Source organism: Delphinapterus leucas, chromosome 12 (genome assembly GCF_059928025.1).
Source record: "Delphinapterus leucas isolate spDelLeu-1000000601 "Yukka" chromosome 12, BTC_Dleu_Yukka2, whole genome shotgun sequence".
In the NCBI taxonomy this organism is placed as follows: Eukaryota; Metazoa; Chordata; class Mammalia; order Artiodactyla; family Monodontidae; genus Delphinapterus; species Delphinapterus leucas.
The window spans coordinates 70095498-70113969 of record NC_143140.1 but is presented as its reverse complement, the minus strand read 5'-3'; the positions used below and the strand labels follow the sequence as shown (position 1 = coordinate 70113969).

Here is an 18472-nt window from a genome sequence, read left to right as displayed (position 1 = left end):
AACCCACTCGGGTTTATCAGGCCGTGAAATGTCTGCACAGATTACAAGGATCTCCTTTGTTGAACAACTCTCTCCTCAGAGGAGGATGGATACAGTGAAGGGGGTGAGGGGAAGAAGACAGACATGAATAAGGGTGGGACAGAGAAAAACAGAGACAGAGCAGACCAAGTAATTCTGTTTCTTTTCCGGTGATTGGACATGAAAGCTTAAGGGAAAAAAAGAGGAATGATGAAGCAGGCATTTGGAGTAAAGCAGTTTCAGTAGTTTCCTTAGGTTCTGCTACACTCCTAGCCTTGGACTCTGAGGGATCCCATATGTTGAGAAATATTCCCCTTTTCTATTGAAGCTAGTTCAAGATGGTTACTGTTTTACACACACATGCGCGCGCACACACACACGATCTAATAGTGAAGAAAGAAAAGGGACGATGCTGAATTTTGTTTAAGATGAAAACAGATTAATAATTGTTTTTTATTCTCCATATAGTTCATTCTATTAGGTCAAATCTCTAAGAATTCAGTTTTAGAACATTCAGTATTCCCACATTCTACACTGGGGTTTCAGGACAGCCCTCAAGGGTGAATTATTTATCCCTGAGTTCTCAGGGGACAGAGTAAACGACTAAGAGCTGACAGGTAGTACCCCACTGATCTAAATAAAGAGACTGACTATGCATGCAAGTCACTAAGAGAGGAAAACAGTGAGGTTCCCTGCTCTATAACTTTTTTCTTAAAAACCATAATTGCACAGATTAGAGTCCATTACTTCTACAAGGTTCATGACAAAGAGCAGTTCACCTCAAAGGCAATCACTTTCAATTCGTTCAGCTGTTTCTTCTGATATTTTAGTCCATATTTTCTAAATAATACACACACAGAATTCACTGATTATTTTCATTTTCAGATTTTATCTTCTGACTTCCTACTATGGAAGATGAGGCAAAGCAACACTTACATTAGATGTTGTACAAATATATACAACAAAATCCACTCAGTTGCCTTTTGACACTGCACAACAGACTTTTAAAATTATAATGCAAATTAACTGACAAAATCCATAAAACTTCTGTTGGAACTAATCAGCACAATTCAGAGTTCAAAGCGGGGACTCCTACTGCATTAAGCTAAGGCTTAACATTCCTCACTCCTTTATTTATTTATTTATTTATTTATTTATTTATTTATTTTTACAGTTTCCCAGAGTGGCCTTTTTTTTTTTTAAACATCTTTATTGGAGTATAATTGCTTTACAATGTTGTGTTAGTTTCTGCTGTATAACAAAGTGAATTGGCTATATGTATACATATATCCCCATATACCCTCCCCCTTGCGTCTCCCTCCCACCCTCCCTATCCCACCCCTCTAGCTAGTAACACAGCACCGAGCTGATCTCCCTGTGCTATGCGGCTGCTTCCCACTATCTATTTGACATTTGGTAGTGTATATATGTCGGTGCTACTCTCTCACTTCGTCCCAGCTTACCCTTCCCCCTCTCCGTGTCGTCAAGTCCATTCTCTACAACTGCATCTTTATTCCTGTCCTGCCCCTAGGTTCTTCAGAACCATTTTTTTTTTTAGATTCCATATATGTGTGTTAGCATACGGTATTTGTTTTCCTCTTTCTGACTTACTTCACTCTGTATGACAGACTCTAGGTCCATCCACCTCACTACAAATAACTCAAATTCATTTCTTTTTATGGCTGAGTAATATTCCATTTTATATATGTGCCACAGCTTCTTTATCCATTCATCTGTCGATGGACACTTAGGTTGCTTCCACGTCCTGGCTATTGTAAATAGTGCTGCAATGAATATTGTGGTACATGACTCTTTTTGAATCATGGTTTTCTCAGGGTATATGCCCAGTAGTGGGACTCCTGGGTCATATGGTAGTTCTGTTTTCAATTTTTTAAGGAACCTCCATACTGTTCTCCATAGTGGCTATATCAATTTACATTCCCACTAACAGTGCAAGAGGGTTCCCTTTTCTCCACACCCTCTCCAGCATTTATTGTTTGTAGATTCTTTGATGATGGCCATTCTGACCAGCGTCCTCACTCCTTTTAGATCTATTTCTTCATGTGCTTGCATTAGGTTTTGAATTAGACATGGATTTGATGTGATTCTTAAAGAAAAATGTTAGTACTAAATAATTCTGAAAAACGTTCTGCAGTTATCAATCAAGGTATTTAAAATCCAAAGTCTTACACATTTTTTCTAATTAATGTGTATTGTTTCATTTTATAGGAAATTATTTTCATTTTTCACCTGGCATTTAACTAGCAAAGTTAAGTTTCACTTCATCAAAAGGTATTTCCAGTATGAGAATAATTACCTTAAGAATTTTCTAATTTAAACAAGTCAAATGGAAAAAATCTTTGGGGACATATCAACGAACTTGGGAGTTACTGGTTCATACCTACAAATATCTTAAGCATTACGAATATAAAGCTTAAAGAGATTTAACAGTAAAGTGCATATTACAATTGACTGTAGAAAAAAATAAAACATCTTTCTGTAACTTTAGTTAACAATAAGGATACCAATAAAAGATTCCAAGTTTTGTTCAACAGTAAAATTTTGCAATCTAGCCATTACTGAGTTAAATACAAGAGAACAGCAAGTTTTCTCCTTGAAAAATATCATTTTCTTATCTCAATAGGACTTTCTGTTTTAAATTTGGTTTTATTACTTACTACTTCAAACATAAAGTGAAAACCTCATTTAAATACAATCTTTTGCAGGCTTTTAAGATCAGAGTGACCAAAGGATATCATATATTTTCATATAATTTAAATTCACTTATATTTATAAACAATTATTTAGTGCATCCATGCCCCGGATGCCAGGGACAAAACAAGGAAACAGATAAGTCCTACCCTGTAATCAGGCAACATGCTTTATTAACATAAAATATATTTGGTACTAAAATATCCTTGCAAGAATTAAACAAAGGTGTGAATGCAAATATTCACACTATTAAAAAGGAAACCAAAGACAACTACATTAAGATGCTTTCTTAATATCAGTGATGAAGTTTAGTGAACCTTTGCTACAAAGCAAAAAATGTGATAGAGTTACAAAGACATTTGTATCTAAGATGTCTGAAAGGTATGGAACATTAAACAACTCTTGGATCATTTTAAGAATACAGTTGTAGTTCCTACAAATATTAACAGTTAGTATCATATCATTAGCCACACAATTTCTTGTGGTTTGAAGAACAAATGTAGAGGAATTAAAAGCAACTATCTTAAAAGATGAAGTAAAATGATCATTTGAAGCCTGCACAGGAGCTCACATTCAGCCACATTTCTTATCTATTTACTTTAACTGACCTTTTTTTGTGAGTAAGGGGGACTAGGTAAAGTTGAAATGAAAGGTTTGTGAGACAGAGTACATATTCAGCTATACTATCTGTTTACTTTGGCTGACCTTTTTTTATGGGGAAGGGGAAGAAAAAGAAGTATCTGCTAGTGGAAATCTCTGTGCTAATAATCATAAGGATCAAAAAAAGCCCATCATGCACACCAAAGTAAAGACACTTACTGTATAAAGGCAAATCCCACGAGAGTAAATGTGACAAAGATAAAAGGTATTTCTTTGTCTGCTGCTTTGTTAGGCTTCTAAATTCACCACAATCCACCTAAAGGCCATTTTCACACTTATGCAACATAATAAAGCTATTTATCTTATTTTACAATTAAACATTATAATTAAATATCACATTTAATAATTAACTTAAAGGTATTGATAGTAAGAAACATTTTCAGCATCTTATTTTACATGAGCAAATACAGCTTATTTTTCTCTCAAATGTTTTTATTTTGAATTACCAACACACAGAAAAATTCAAAGAATAATATACTGAACATCCATATACCCTTCATCTAGATTTACCAGTTGTTAAAATTTTGCCACATTTGCTTTATCTTTCTCTCTCTACACATACGTATATAAAATACTATCTGCTGAGCTATCTAAAAATAAACTACAGACAACATGACTTGAGTCTTTTAGTGATTCTCTGCTTGTTTTCAGCAATTTCGATCAGAAATATGAGCCCTAGGCTTACAAGATGTTTTCAGGTATCAAGTAACATAAAAAGACTGGAAATAGAAGATCTAGGTTCAAGTTGACTGTATGTGACATCAGCCAGTCTTTCTCTCTCTCTGAGTCAACTGTCTTCTGGATAAAATGAGCACACGCCCCACAGCAGTGTTGTGTGAAAATATAAGTTAGACCCAGATAACCAAAACTAAGAAGTTAAATGTAAGAACAGGTATTGATGTGGAAGGATGTTCGGCAGAATAAAGACTCATCTTCTCTTGGCCCTATCCCACTCAGTGTTCCGACTGCCTGAAATCCAGTCCAATCGGGGCACTTCTGACACTGGAGGAAGGGGAGCCAATTCCTAACTGTAGGGACTATCATTGCCATTGCAGGACCTTATGCCTGGTCCCTGCCCACCAAATGCCAGTATTGTCTTCCACCATTGCCACAAAATCAAATATGTCCCCACTAAGAATTACTGAAGGTGTAACTTAAAGTGTAAGTGTAACTAGGAAAACATACACGTTAAGCCTTAAGCCCTTTTACCTCCATATAAATAAATGGGTAAGAATGTTCTTCTAGAAGCCCATGGAGACAATGTGAAAGTTCTAGAAATCTAAGATGCCCTGAAGAGAAAAAACATTCTGCCAAGGGGGCAGAAAGCCCCTGAAAGGAGAGGGGATAGAGAATGCTTAAGTAAAGTTTACGTGGTGTATACCTTTCCTTTCTAGACATTTTTCAATGAAAATGTAGATATATGCACATATAAGTACAGAAGTTTTAAAAAAATCAATAATTATTAAGATAGCAAGCATCTAGGTCTAGGGCCAGTCCCAGCAGAGTGCTGGAGCCAGCTCATACTGGCTTGTGAGAGCTGGATGCACACATCTCTTCCCGACCCCATGCTTACTGACATCATATCACACAGGTAGCTTGATACTGCCCTGGTGGGGGTATTGACACCACTGAACTCCTATCTCAAACACTACACATCAGGCTCCCCCCACCCACCTAAAGAGCTGGTTGTTAAATATCTATCAGCACACCACTGGTCAGCCCTCACTGTGTTTTATGTTGAATAATAAATTGTTAGTAAACTCAAATGGTGTCATTATCAGGTCTACACACAAGAGAAGCATTGATAAAATACTCTTACCTTGTATTTATATTTTTAGAACTCAGAGCTAGAACTATGAATGTAAAAGTTATGTATTGGAGAACATGTTGACAAAAAGTTTCACACTGTCACTAAGAAACTGAACTCCAAGGAGGCAGGGGCCAACAAAAGGCCAGGTTGAGGCTGCCTGTTTTGTTGTCGTAAAATAAAAATTATCTTACCCTTGAAGACTAGAGCTGAAATGGGCCTCAACCCCACAGAGATGCTCTTCTGTCACCATCCATTCTGGCGATAATAATAATGACTATAGTAGCAAACACTTATATAGCATTTACTATGTGCCAGAATTTGTGTATATTAACTCACCTAATCCTCACAGTAATCTTAATGCAGTAGGTGCTATCGCTATCTCCATTTTACAGATGAGGACATTGAGCCACACAGTTTTAAAATAACTTGTTCAAGCTTATACAGAGAGTTAAAGGCAGTCTGGCTTCATAGTCTGTGGCCCTAACTCCTGTTACCCGGGAGTGTGCCAACCCAGAGTTAGTCCCTTCAACATGTATCTTTCATTACCCCGCATCTATTTTTGTGACTACATATCTCCCACTACGCCAACACAACTGACATGCTCGGGGTTCCTTTGTGTGCTTCTATTTCTCTTTAAGCCTTTGCTTTTATCATTTCCTCAGCAAGATATTCCACGCTGTCTACCACAGTGGCTGACAGATAACAGCCATTCTGTAAAATACGCCTGAATTTTAAAGCAGGGCACAGCTGCATCATTTTATATCCGAAAAGGAGCTTAACAGTTGAGTTGGAGACATGAAAATGGCTGGTGGGGGCAGAGTTTCACGTCATACAAACTGTAGATGAGTACAGCTTGAGAACACTGGAATTAAAATTCACTTCATATTTTTCTTGCCAAAAAAAAATCTGTAAGCCTAAAAAAAAAGCCTGCTATTTGGTTTATTATTACCAAAGACCACTGATTTTAAAATGTTTTAAAGGTTAGAATATTTATAAAGGTATCATGAAACAGAAGAGTGTTGCTCTGTTTGAGGCTAAACTCATCGTTTTAGCTTTAGCAATTTATGAAAGCTACATCTTTATCTGAGAAATATTTGCTAAACATGGAAGAGACAAAATGTTCTTCCTAATGAAGAAACATAATTATAGCTTTTATTTTTGTTTGGCTGTCATATATACCTGGTTTGTTGATTTCTGCCTGTGTTTATGAAATGATCTACTCGGTATAAAACCAAACACTAGCATTTAGAACTCAAACCATACTTAGGTGTGGCTGGTACAGCAAACACGGCTTGATAGAAGAAGCAGTAACCTAATGGAAAGTACATCGGAAGAAAGATAATATGCTAAAACCTATGATGATAACATTCATAAAAGAATGGAAATAATCCACTCTGAAATATTTTAAATTTAGTACTATCTTCAGTGAAGTTTAGGAAGAACCAATGTGTATTTTTACAGAATATATTGCCCATCAACTGAAGAGAGTTCTGATATTTTTTCCAAAAGGTTGGAATTTTTATTTAACCTAAACCATACAAAATAATTTCAAATATGTTTTATACATTACTTTCTAGATCTTTATTACTTACTTGATGAAGCATAATGAACTACTATACAGGTAAAGGACTTAAAGATTTTCCCTATTAGATATGATAATAGATCCATGTAAAAAAATATGGAACTTGCAATTTATAAAACTAAAATATCCATCATAGTGTCGGTTTTGATATAATGCCCACCATATAAACTATTTTAAAAGCTTAAAAAAATAAACAAAATATAAGTTAGCAAGTAAATGAAAACTTATATTTGAAGAGTTTACGTTACAAAAACTAGCCATACAGAATCTAGAGTGATATCTGTATAATTATCAGTGCTAAAAATTAAACAGGTTACTGTTGGTCTTATGTCTCAAATCATTTTTGTTTTAAAATAATTTTTCTGCCACTAAAAATATCATCAATCCACTGAGATTTAAAATTCTTCAGAGGATAAATTTAACTCATATCACATGGTGTAAAAATCTACCCAAAATGCACCTTTTCTGACCTTTCTAATGAGTGGTCACCACACAAAAGTAATGAGAGACTAAACTCACACAAGGCATTGGTACAATTAAAAGTCATATTTTCAACATGTGATGAGAGTTACAAATATGCATACATATACACATACATTCAAAAATTAAAGTTTTTCAAATCATTTTGTTTTCTTTTCTCTATTCATTTTCCTTTGCATAAGAAAGTCTTTGATAATACTACATTGGAATATATGATTAGTAGCCCCAGTTACATTTAGTATGAAGGTGGAACAGTAATAGTAGCTATAATGTATGTTAAAATTAAAATCCTATTTCTGGAAGTAAAATGATGTCGCTTCTATATACTGCCAGTGAAGCAATTTGGTTTAACTTTTCTTACTCCACTTCATATTGGGAAAATGTTTACCAATTTTGTAGGAGAAAAGGAGAACAGGTTTCAGACTTGACTAGAGATACTGTTCTCATTAACTGAGACAAATAATGTAGATAAATAAGCAAGCCTTGCAGAGGGAAGGAAGGGAAGAAATAAAGAGCTCAGAGTGAGATGCTTGTTTGGACACTAGGTACCTGAATCCAGCATAGAGCTGAATAAGCAGGCCTGAAGCTCTCAGCAGAGGTCAGAGCTGGAAAAGGGGGGTGGGCATTATCACTTAGAATGGACATGTAAAAAAGTACTAAGCCAGAGTCTGCCAAGTTTAAGGGGGAGAGAAAGATTCCATGATGAAGTACAAAAAGGAAGGGTCAGGGGGGATGAGAAAAAAGAAGAAGAACATGGAATCCCTGGGATAAGGAGTTTCAAGAAGGAAGGGTGTGATCAACAATTTGAAATACAGCAGCGAGGTCCAGTATGACAGGTCCTGACAAGTGGACTGGATGTGGTATTACTGAGGTCAATGATGGCTTTTGCCAGAACAATTTCAGTAAAGAAGTGTGGCCAAAGCCAGCTGTGGGTTTAGGAGTAAATGGACATATAGCCATAAGTGCCTAGGACTATATGCTTTCAAGGGTCCACAAAAATGTCTAAGAGCTGAAAATTAAAATCAATTTTTAATTAAGTGTATATAAATTAACATTATTAACTGCTAAGTTTTATATTAAACATTTCATTCCATTTGAAGACAATTTTTAAGTTAGAGTTTTTCACTTCACAAAAATTCCTAAGTAAGCATAATAATTGCCGAGAAATCATAATCAATCATAAGTGAGCCACTCACTGCCAAATGACTTCAAAAGCCAAAGTCTAAAAATCTTTTCAAGATAATTAGCCCTGTTTAATCAGTGATGTGGATCCGTTTTACAGATTCAAATGATATAGGGTAAGACCTCCAAGCAGAGCACCCTAGGACTGCAGAGCTTTTATGGCCTTGGTGAATGGAGCTTAAGGCGACACTAAAAGCTTGGCTAAGAAGGAAAGAAAACTTAAAGGAAAATACAGGATAAAGGAAGAAGTTACAGGCTGAGGAGAAAGTCAGTAGAGAGTTGGAGACTGATGATATAACAGAGAGAATAGGTAATTTAATGGAACAAAGTGCTGAAGGACACAGAAGTGTATGGGGTTAAGAGCACTCGTGCAAGACTTCTAAATAGCAGAGGAGGAACGGATAGGTAGAGATTTAAATAAGTTTACAGGCTTGCAGTGAAAATAGATAATCTGTGCTTGCATCCTACAGTAATTTTTTTCAAGAGAGAGATAAGGTTGTTTGTTGAAAGTGCAGGGAATAGGGTTGGGGGGGGGTGGCCTGAGAAGAGAAGCAAAGGTTGGAAACCGAGATAAAGAATTAGCACAGTATTTTCAAGTATGTTCTCTTATGCAGTTCTTATAATCACCTTGCAAGCTTATGAGGATATTACTAATTCTATTTTACATAGTAAAGAAACCTGAACTCTAAGTTATATAGAAAAATTGCCTATTTGAAGTCTTTTTCAACTATGTTTAAGATCTCATATTACCTAATTATAATCTCAATTTTTCCAAATGCTTACAAATCTAGCTGTGATGTTTTTGATCTTGTAGTATGTCACAGAACCATGACCTAAGCCATCTCTCTCCCCAGAAGCACTAAACATCTATCCCCCAATCTCCAGTCTTGCTCAGAATTCAGGAAAGAATCAAAGTCTAATTTTTAAAAGTGGAGAGAAAAAAAATCTATAAAAATACTGAATCACTATGTTGTACACCTGAAACTAATATAATATTATAAATCAACTATACTTCAATAAAAAGTGGAGGGAATATTAAGACGCTGAGCCAAAAACTGTAATGATTTCTGGAGGTACCTAACAAGATTTTAGAGTACGGCAGTTTGCATTCAAAAGCCCAGTTTTAACATATTCCCGAGTTAAACCTACAAGATTTTAGAGTACTGCAGTTTGCATTCAAAAGCCCAGTTTTAACATATTCCCGAGTTAAACCTACATCAACAAAGGTAAGGCATTTCCCAACTGGGTGTTTTAGGATACTTAAGTATATAGATAAAACAGGGAGTGGTCAGTAGGATTAAGATCATAATGACAATCCTGAAAAGAAAGAATAAGTAGTCACTAGGTTTTCCCCTTTAATTAGAAACAGAACAGTGAAATGGATTTAAGATGTCAAAAGATTAATGCTCCCACCTCAGTTGTCAAGACTTTTGCAATCAGCTTTAAACACCAGAAAAGACTTTGAAATCTGAGAACTAGATTCTATACTCGGAAATCCCTTTTGAGCCCACAGGTGACACTATGTAAGAGAGAAGATTCCAAGTTCACTCTTGGGGCTTCCCTGGTGGCACAGTGGTTGAGAGTCCGCCTGCCGATGCAGGGGACAAGGGTTCGTAGCCCCGGTCCGGGAAGATCCCACGTGCCGCGGAGCGGCTGGGCCCGTGAGCCATGGCCGCTGAGCCTGCGCGTCCGGAGCCACAACAGTGAGAGGCCCGTGTACAGAAAAAAAAAAAAAAAAATGTTACAAGTTCACTCTTCATCTTGCTCAGCCTACCTGGAGGGTCTCACATTACTGGCCATCCACATCTGGTTGATATCCTCGCCGGCAGTTTCTCTGACATACTGCATGTTCTGGGGTCTCCTCCTGTTTTGGGTGGGCTGTTCCCTTCTTCCTTCCAACATTAATTCCCTCCTGAAGATAGTTTTTTTGTTTTGTTTTGTTTTTGTTTTTTTGCTTTTCTTTCTCTAAACTTATCACCCTTTGATTGATGCATTCCTATGGACCAAACCACCAGTAAGCTAATGGTCTTCAAAGCCATATTTACAGCCCTAACCTCCAGCCAATGATCTAGCTCCAGAGATGCACTTTGGAAAAGATTGGGGTGGGTGGTGAACAACTGATAAGTTTTCTTCCTGTCTGCCAGGTTGCCATTTTTTGGCTCCCATGCTAAAAATTCTATAATCACTCCATACTATTTTATACAGACTATTAAAGAATAAAACTTGTTATGGTACCCCTTTAATTGAGAGCTGGAAGACAGTGTGATTATACTTCCCAGTTTGTCTGCCTGCTTGTATTGGATCAGTCAAAAAAACCAAGTTAGAGCATGTAATTTCTCCCAAGGCATTGCTGTAATTTATTGTTATTCTACACTAACAAAGTTACATAGCTTCTGCCATATCAAATACTGACTCAGAAGTAAAGGGGAGAGGAATTCTGGGTACTTTGAAGCCATGAGGCCATGTACATCCAAACCTCTTAGTGTATCCTCACAAAAACCAATGCAGAACAACAAAAAGAACAAATAAAACTACATAAAACTCAGGCTTCAACATATCCAAACTTGTAATTACATGTAAAAAAACAAAACAAAACAAAAAAATTCCCCAGAATCCCAATGTGCATTCTCCCATGTTCCAGATCCAAGCTTTACTGGACAGCAAGGGCAATTTAGGAAAAACTGAATAGAACAGAGAAGAGCTAGGATAAGGTCTAAAACTGATTTAGAGCCACCACCATCCTATGAGTGAAAATAGTGAAAAAAGCCTAGCATAGAGTAGAGTACAGATTTTAAAGTATATAGGACACAAGGAGTTATTTTAGGAAGTTAATAGTTTAAAGGGAAAAGAGGATTAAAAGGAAGGAAACGTACCAACCCCAAACCATCAATCCTGTACATGGATATGCAGAAACACATAAAGTCTTAGTCTATTTTTTAAAAAACATAAAAATAAAATGGATACCATAAACTCAAACATTTCACCTGACAAAAGACCACCTCAAAAAAATAAATAGCAAAGTGTAAGAAAAACTGTAATATAACATTCTAAACTGGATTAATATCTCTAAACAAGCATCTGGGGACAGGAAGGAAAAATAATTGACCTAGATCAGTGTAGTATAATAAGAAATATATTTGATCTTGGTCCGCAGTTCCTGGCACAGAGCTCCTAAAACCCCTGGAAGTTCCTGAATGATAGGAATGTCTTCTGTTATTCATAAGGAGTCCCTTTGGAACACACCTGAGTTTATGCTAATGAGGTGACTTAGGATGGAGTCCTTACATAGTCTCATGTGTTTAGAGGGCTGGAATTTTCAGCTCCATCCACTGAACTCCCAGAGAAGAGGGAGGGCTGGAAATTGAGCTCTATAAAAACTCTTGAACAAGGTTTGATGAGCTTCAAGGTTGGTGAACTTACCCATGTGCTGGCAGGGTGGGGCACTCCAATTCCATACAGACAGAAGCTCCTGCACTCAGGGCTCTTCCAGACCTCACCCTCTGTACCTCTTCATCTGGCTGTTCACTTTTATCCTTTATAATATCTTTTACAATAAACTAGTACACATAGTGAACGTTTCCCTGTGCTTTGTGAGCTATTCTAGCAAATTATAAAAACTGAGGAGGGGGTCTTGGGAACCCCAATTTACAGCTAGTCAGTCAGAAGTACAGGTGACAATCTAGGCTTGCAATTTGCATCTGAAGTAAGGGCAGTCTAGTGGAACTGAGTCCTTAATCTGTGGGATCTGATGTTATCTCCAGGTAGATAGAATTAGAATTGAGTTAACTTTGTAGGACACACCATTGGTGTCTGCTGAGAATTAGAGAATTTCTTGGTGTGGGAAAACTCCACATACAACTGGTGTCGGAAGTATAGAGCTTTCCCCTTACAATCAAGAATTCAAAAACAAAGAAAAGAAGTGGACAAAAACAGGAAAAAGTGAAATAGAGCTAACTGGACACAAGAAAGAAATAGAAGAAAAAAGGCAAATTCATATCAGAAATGAAGACAAAATTACATGGTGCTCAAAGAATAAATTTACACAAAAATATAAGGACATCAAAGACAGGAGAAAAATAACCAAGGAATGAAAATGAGACTAAAAACGTATCAGAGAGAAAGCATCTGATATAGAAGACAAGTAAGAGAGATTCAATTTATGTTTAATTGGAGTCCCTATAGGAAAGAAATGTAAATCAAGGAGTTCATGTTCAGCTAAGCTATCCTTCAAGCATTGAGACTACAGAGAAATAATTTTAAATATGCGAGAGCTCCTGAGAAGTCTGTACCCACGAGCCCTTCTTGAGGAATTTACTAGAATATAAACTTCATCAAACTAAAACATGATGAGGAAATTTTAGCAAAAAGATTGATGATGAGCATTTAATATATTTAGTTATGTACCTAAGATGAAAACAAAATTGGAAACAAGAGTGGAAGAATAATATATAACATGGTATGTATTACATGTTATATGTGGTATGTTCTAACAAAATATAAATAAAACAACTCAAAATTTGATGCAAAAGGGAGGGTAAAAAAAGGAAGGTAAAATAAGTTCATCGGTTATTGTACATGCAGTAAGTAGGAGTTAAAATAAATACCATTAAAAACTCACAAACCAGATAATAAATGGTTAAATTTTTTGAAAAACAAGGGACTAACGATAAGGATAGCATTAAATCTGTATATTGCTTTGGGTTGTATGGACAATTTAACAATAGTAATTCTTCCAATCCATGAGCACAGAATATCTCTCCATTTCTTTGTGTCTTCTTTAAATTCTTTCATTAATTTCTTGTAGTTTTCAATAAACAGGTACTTCACCTCCTATATTAAATTTACTCCTAAGTATTTAATTCTTTTTGATGTAATTGTAAGTGGGGTTATTTTCTTAATTTCTCTTTCTGATAGTTCATTATTAGTATATGGAAGTACAACAGATTTTTGTGTACTGATTTTGTATCCTGCAACTTTACTGAATTTATTAGTTCTAACATTCTTTATGGAGTCTTTAGGGTTTTCTAGATACAATATCATGTCATCTGCAAATAATGACAATTTTACTTCTTCCTTTCCAATCTGGGTGCCTTTTATTTCTTTTTCTTGTTTAATAGCTATGACTAGGACTTCCAATATTATGTTGAATAAAAGTGGCAAGAGTGGGCACCTTTGTCTTGTTCCTGATTTTAGAGGAAAAACTTTTAGCTTTTTTACTATTGAGTTTGATGGCCATTCCAATGGCATTTTTCACAGAATAAAACAATCCTAAAATTTGTATGGAACCACAAAAGACCCTGAATAGCCAAAGTAATCTTGAGAAAGAACAAAACTGGAGGCATCATGCTCCCTGATTTCAAACTATATTACAAAACTATGGTAATTAAAACAGTATGGTACTGGTATTGTAAAAAGAAACAGGTAGGACTACACCAAACTGAAAAGCTTCGGCACAGTAAAGGAAACCATCAACAAAATGAAAAGGTGACCTACTGAATGGGAGGAAATATTTAAAAATCATATATCTGATGAAGGGCTAATATTCAAAATATATAAAGAATTCACACAACTCAATAGCAAAAAACCAAACTATCCAATTTTAATAATGGACAGAAGATCAGAACAGACATTTTTCCAAAGAAGACACAGAGACGGCCAACAGGTACATGAAAAGTTGCTCAACATCATTAATCTAGGGAAATGCAAATCAAAACTACAATGGCTGTTATCAAAATGATAAAAAAAAAATGACAAGAAATAATAAGTGTTGGAAAGGATGTGGAGAAAAAGGGAACCCTTGTGCACTGTTGGTGGGAATGCAAATTGGTGAGGCCACTATGGAAAACAGTACAGAAGTTCCTCAAAAATCTTAAAATAGAATACCATATGATCCAACAATTCCACTTCTGGGTATTTATCTGAAGAAAACATTAACACAAAAAGATATATGTATCCCCATGTTCCGTGCAGCACTATTTACAACAGTCAAAATATGGAAACAAACAAAGTGTCCATCAACAGACGAATGGATAAAGAAATTGTGGCATATGTATACAATGGAATATTATTCAGTCATAACGAAAGAATGAAATTGTGCCATTTGCAACAACATGGATGGAAAAAAACAAAAACAAAACAAAACAGAAAACAAGTTCACAGATAGAACAGAAGATTGGTGGTTGCCAGAGGCAGCAGATGGGGAGAAGGAGAAGTGGGTGAACTGTTTGGGGTGTTTTTTTTTTAAGTTTAAGTAAAACAAAGGGAATAAAAGCATTACAAAATTTATAAGACCAAAGGAAACCACTGAAACAAAGAAAAAAACTTACCTAAATATAAATTTTTTGATAAAAGATCAAAAAAAACCCCCAAAGCACAACAAAAAAATACACCACACAAACAATGAACAGAACATAATACACATAATAATCATAACATAAAATAATATGACAGACTTGCTATCAAACATATTTTTATCAAGAAATATGAATAGGTTAATCTTGCATATTATAATAAAAAGATTTTTGATTTAGCTTGCCAAGCAAAACCCAAATATATGCTCTGTATGAAAGACATACCAGAAACAACATGGTTCAAGAAAACTAAAAATAAAAGTACGGAAAAAGGTATACCTGGAAGATGGGAATAGTATGAAAGCAGAGGCAATGATACTAATAAGAGATAAAGCATAATTAAAACTAAAAAGCAATTAGCTGTGTCAAAGAAAGAGTCTTTTTGATGCTAAAAGTCTCAGTTCACTAATGTATGTTGAAAATATCTATGCACCAAATAATACAGCATATGGCTTTATGAACTCAAAACTAGAAGAGATTCAGGGAGACATAGATAGAAACCCACTGATAATAGGAGATTTTAACATTCCATTCTCAGTACAAAATGGATTAAGTGGACCAAAAATAAGAAAGGATACAGAAGATCCAAATAACATAATCAATTAGTAGAGCTTATGGTTATATATTTAACTTTACAATGTGATAATAGACAATATACCTTCTTCTCAATTGCATATGTAACATTCACAAAAATTGATCATTTATTAGGTTCTCCTCCACAAAAAAATCAACATATTCCATAAAACAGAATGACTAATAACAGTGTTTTCTGATCACAATAAAAGTAGAAATTATTAACAAATTTTCAAAAATTAAAAGGCACTTTCATATGGAAATTAAATAACTTCCTACTAAACAACTTTTGGGGGAAAGATGAAATACAAATAGAAGTTACACATTTTTTTAATGATAATGAAAAAAATTATATATCAGAATTTATGAGTTACAATTGAAATGAAAACTAGAAGAAAATTCATAGCCTTAAACACTTTATTAACAAAATGAAACAATAAAAATAAGTAAATTCCCAGATCAAAAGTTGGAAAAAGAAAGTAAGCCAAAAGAAAGTATCAAGAAGGAAATAAAGATAAAAGCAGTAATTAATGAGGTACTGAATAGAAAAACAGTGGTTCTCATTCATAAATCAAAATCTTGTATGCTGAAGAAAAAATAACAAAATAAACATGCCATTAGATAACTTAAAGTAGGAATCACATATATACAAAATCAGAAATGACAATAGTGAAATAACCACTGAATCAGAAGAAATTAAAAAGTCATGACTCTACAGACATCCGTATAAATAAATGTGAAAACCTATAAGCAAAGGATAATTTCCTAAACTCCCATTAGAGATAGAAAGTTTAAACAGACAAGTTTCCATAGAAGAAATAAAGAAAGTTATCAAGAAATACTCCACAAAAAGAGCCATGCCCGGATGGTTTCACAGGGAAAATCTACCAATGCTTCAAAAACCCAATACCCTCCGTGTTGCACAAACTGTTCCAGAGCTTAGAAAATGTAGAAAAACTTCTTAATTCTTTTTTATGAAGCAATTAAAACATTGATACACAAACCAAAAATTTAAAAAAAGAAACAGAAAAAAAACCCTATATGAACCCTGTGTGGTGTGGGATCAGAATGAGGGGTATGATTAGAGGTACACATACACATATAGGTCAATATCACCTTCAAATACTGATGTAAAAGCTCTAAATCAAATATTAGCAGACAAAATCCAACACCACAGTAAGATAACGATACACAAAGAACAAGAGGGATTTAGTCTAAGAATGCAAGGTTGGTTCAATCCATTAATATAATACATTATATTAATAGCTCAAAAAAAAACCCATGATCATCTCCATAGATGCTGAAAAAGCCTTCAACAAAACTTAAGATCAATTCCTGACTCTAAAAAAAAAAAAACACTCAAGAAAACTGGAGTTGATGCATACTTTCTTAGCATGATAAATAAATATATACACTTTGTCTTAAAGTCAGTATCTTACTTTTAACAAGGCAACACTAGAGGCATTTTTACTAATACAAGAATTAAGACATCCTCTATAACACTATTTAACACTGTAATATAGGTATCAATGCAATTAGATAAATCAATTAGGGACATCAGAATTGGAATTGAAGATATAAAACTATATTTATAGATGATATGATCACAAACTTGGAAACCCCTAAAGAATCAATGATCTTGGGGCTTCTCTGGTGGCACAATGGTTAAGAATCTGCCTGCCAATGCAGGGGTCACGGCTTCGAGCCCTGCTTTGGGAAGATCCCACATGCCGCAGAGCAACTAAGCCCGTGCACCAAAACTACTGAGCCTGAGCTCTAGAGCCCACATGCCACAACTACTGAAGTCTGCGTGGCAAGAGCCTGTGCTCTGCAACAAGAGAAGCCACCACAATGAGAAGCCCGTGCACCACAACGAAGAGTAGCCCCCGCTCGCCACAACTAAAAGAAAGCCCGCGCGCAGCAACGAAGACCCAACACAGCCAAAAATAAAATAAATAAATAAATTAATTAATTAAAAAAAAAAGAATCAACGATCTTTAGATGGTAGAGAAACAGGGAGTCTCAAACACTGCTGCTTGGAATGGAAACTGGTATATTCCTTATGGACGGGAATTTGGTAATATCTAACAAAACTATATATATATATATATGTATATGTTTACCTTTTAATCCAGCAATCGCACATCTGGGAATATATTCTGAAGCTAATTCTCTAGTGATGTGAATGTATGTACTTACAAGGTTATTATTCATTGTGGCACTGTTTATTTATAAAATATTTGTAACGAGCTAAATGCCCATATGTAGGAGACTAGTTGAATAAACTATAGTACGTCTACATAATGAAGTTATTATACAGAATGAAAAAGATCTCTATGAACTGATATACAGTGATTTCTAAACTACTTTCCGAGAATTCTAGGGTAGCAAATAGGTAAATATATTGTGAATAATAAGAATCAGGAGTTTTAAATCTGGAAAAGGAGAAAAAGTAGAATGAACCCTGTGTGGTGTGGGATCAGAACTGGGGGTATCATTAGAGATACACATACACATATTAATACATAGATACACATGTGCATACACATACATACACAGTCATATATATATATTCACAAACATACATACACTCATGCTGATTTTTTTCATATATAACAATCTTAGCCTTAAGAGTCACATAATTAGACTGAAGAAATAAAACTTCGTAATTTTTAAAATTTTAATTTAAAAGATACTGGCTATTCAATTTATAGCATAGGAAGATATTACAAGGAACAACTGTCAGGAAAAAAGGCTTTTAAACAGAGCAATCAGGCTAACCTTTAAATACTAAAGAATTTACTCATATATGTGGCCAGATCATAAAAACAGAAAAAAATAATATTAATCTCAGTGGCAAATATTCTTATGTGCTCAGCTCAGATTATTTTTATATTAGTAAGATAACTTATTACCCTTCAGAAAAGCTGCAATGAGGCAAATGGTACTTCGTATTTCACAATGAAACATATCAAAAGCCACTGTACCTTACAGTAAAATCATAGGAGCAAGAGGCCAACACGGAAGCATGAAATGGTGAAAACTACAAAAAAAACACAAAAAACCCTTTTTGAGGTTAACTGTAATTATAACATGCTACTTCAT

At 35.0% G+C, this 18472-nt stretch overlaps 1 protein-coding gene across 5 annotated transcripts in view; it reads right to left on the bottom strand.

The window, feature by feature from the left end:
* The window catches only part of PEX7 (peroxisomal biogenesis factor 7), a 90158-nt gene that overhangs the window by 36462 nt on the left and 35224 nt on the right, over nt 1–18472 (bottom strand). For all 5 annotated transcript variants that reach the window (XM_089921655.1, XM_089921656.1, XM_089921657.1 and 2 more), the window contains exon 8: nt 18355–18410. In XM_089921655.1, the coding sequence (XP_089777781.1) occupies nt 18355–18410 (56 nt within the window). The remainder of the gene's footprint in view (nt 1–18354; nt 18411–18472) is intronic.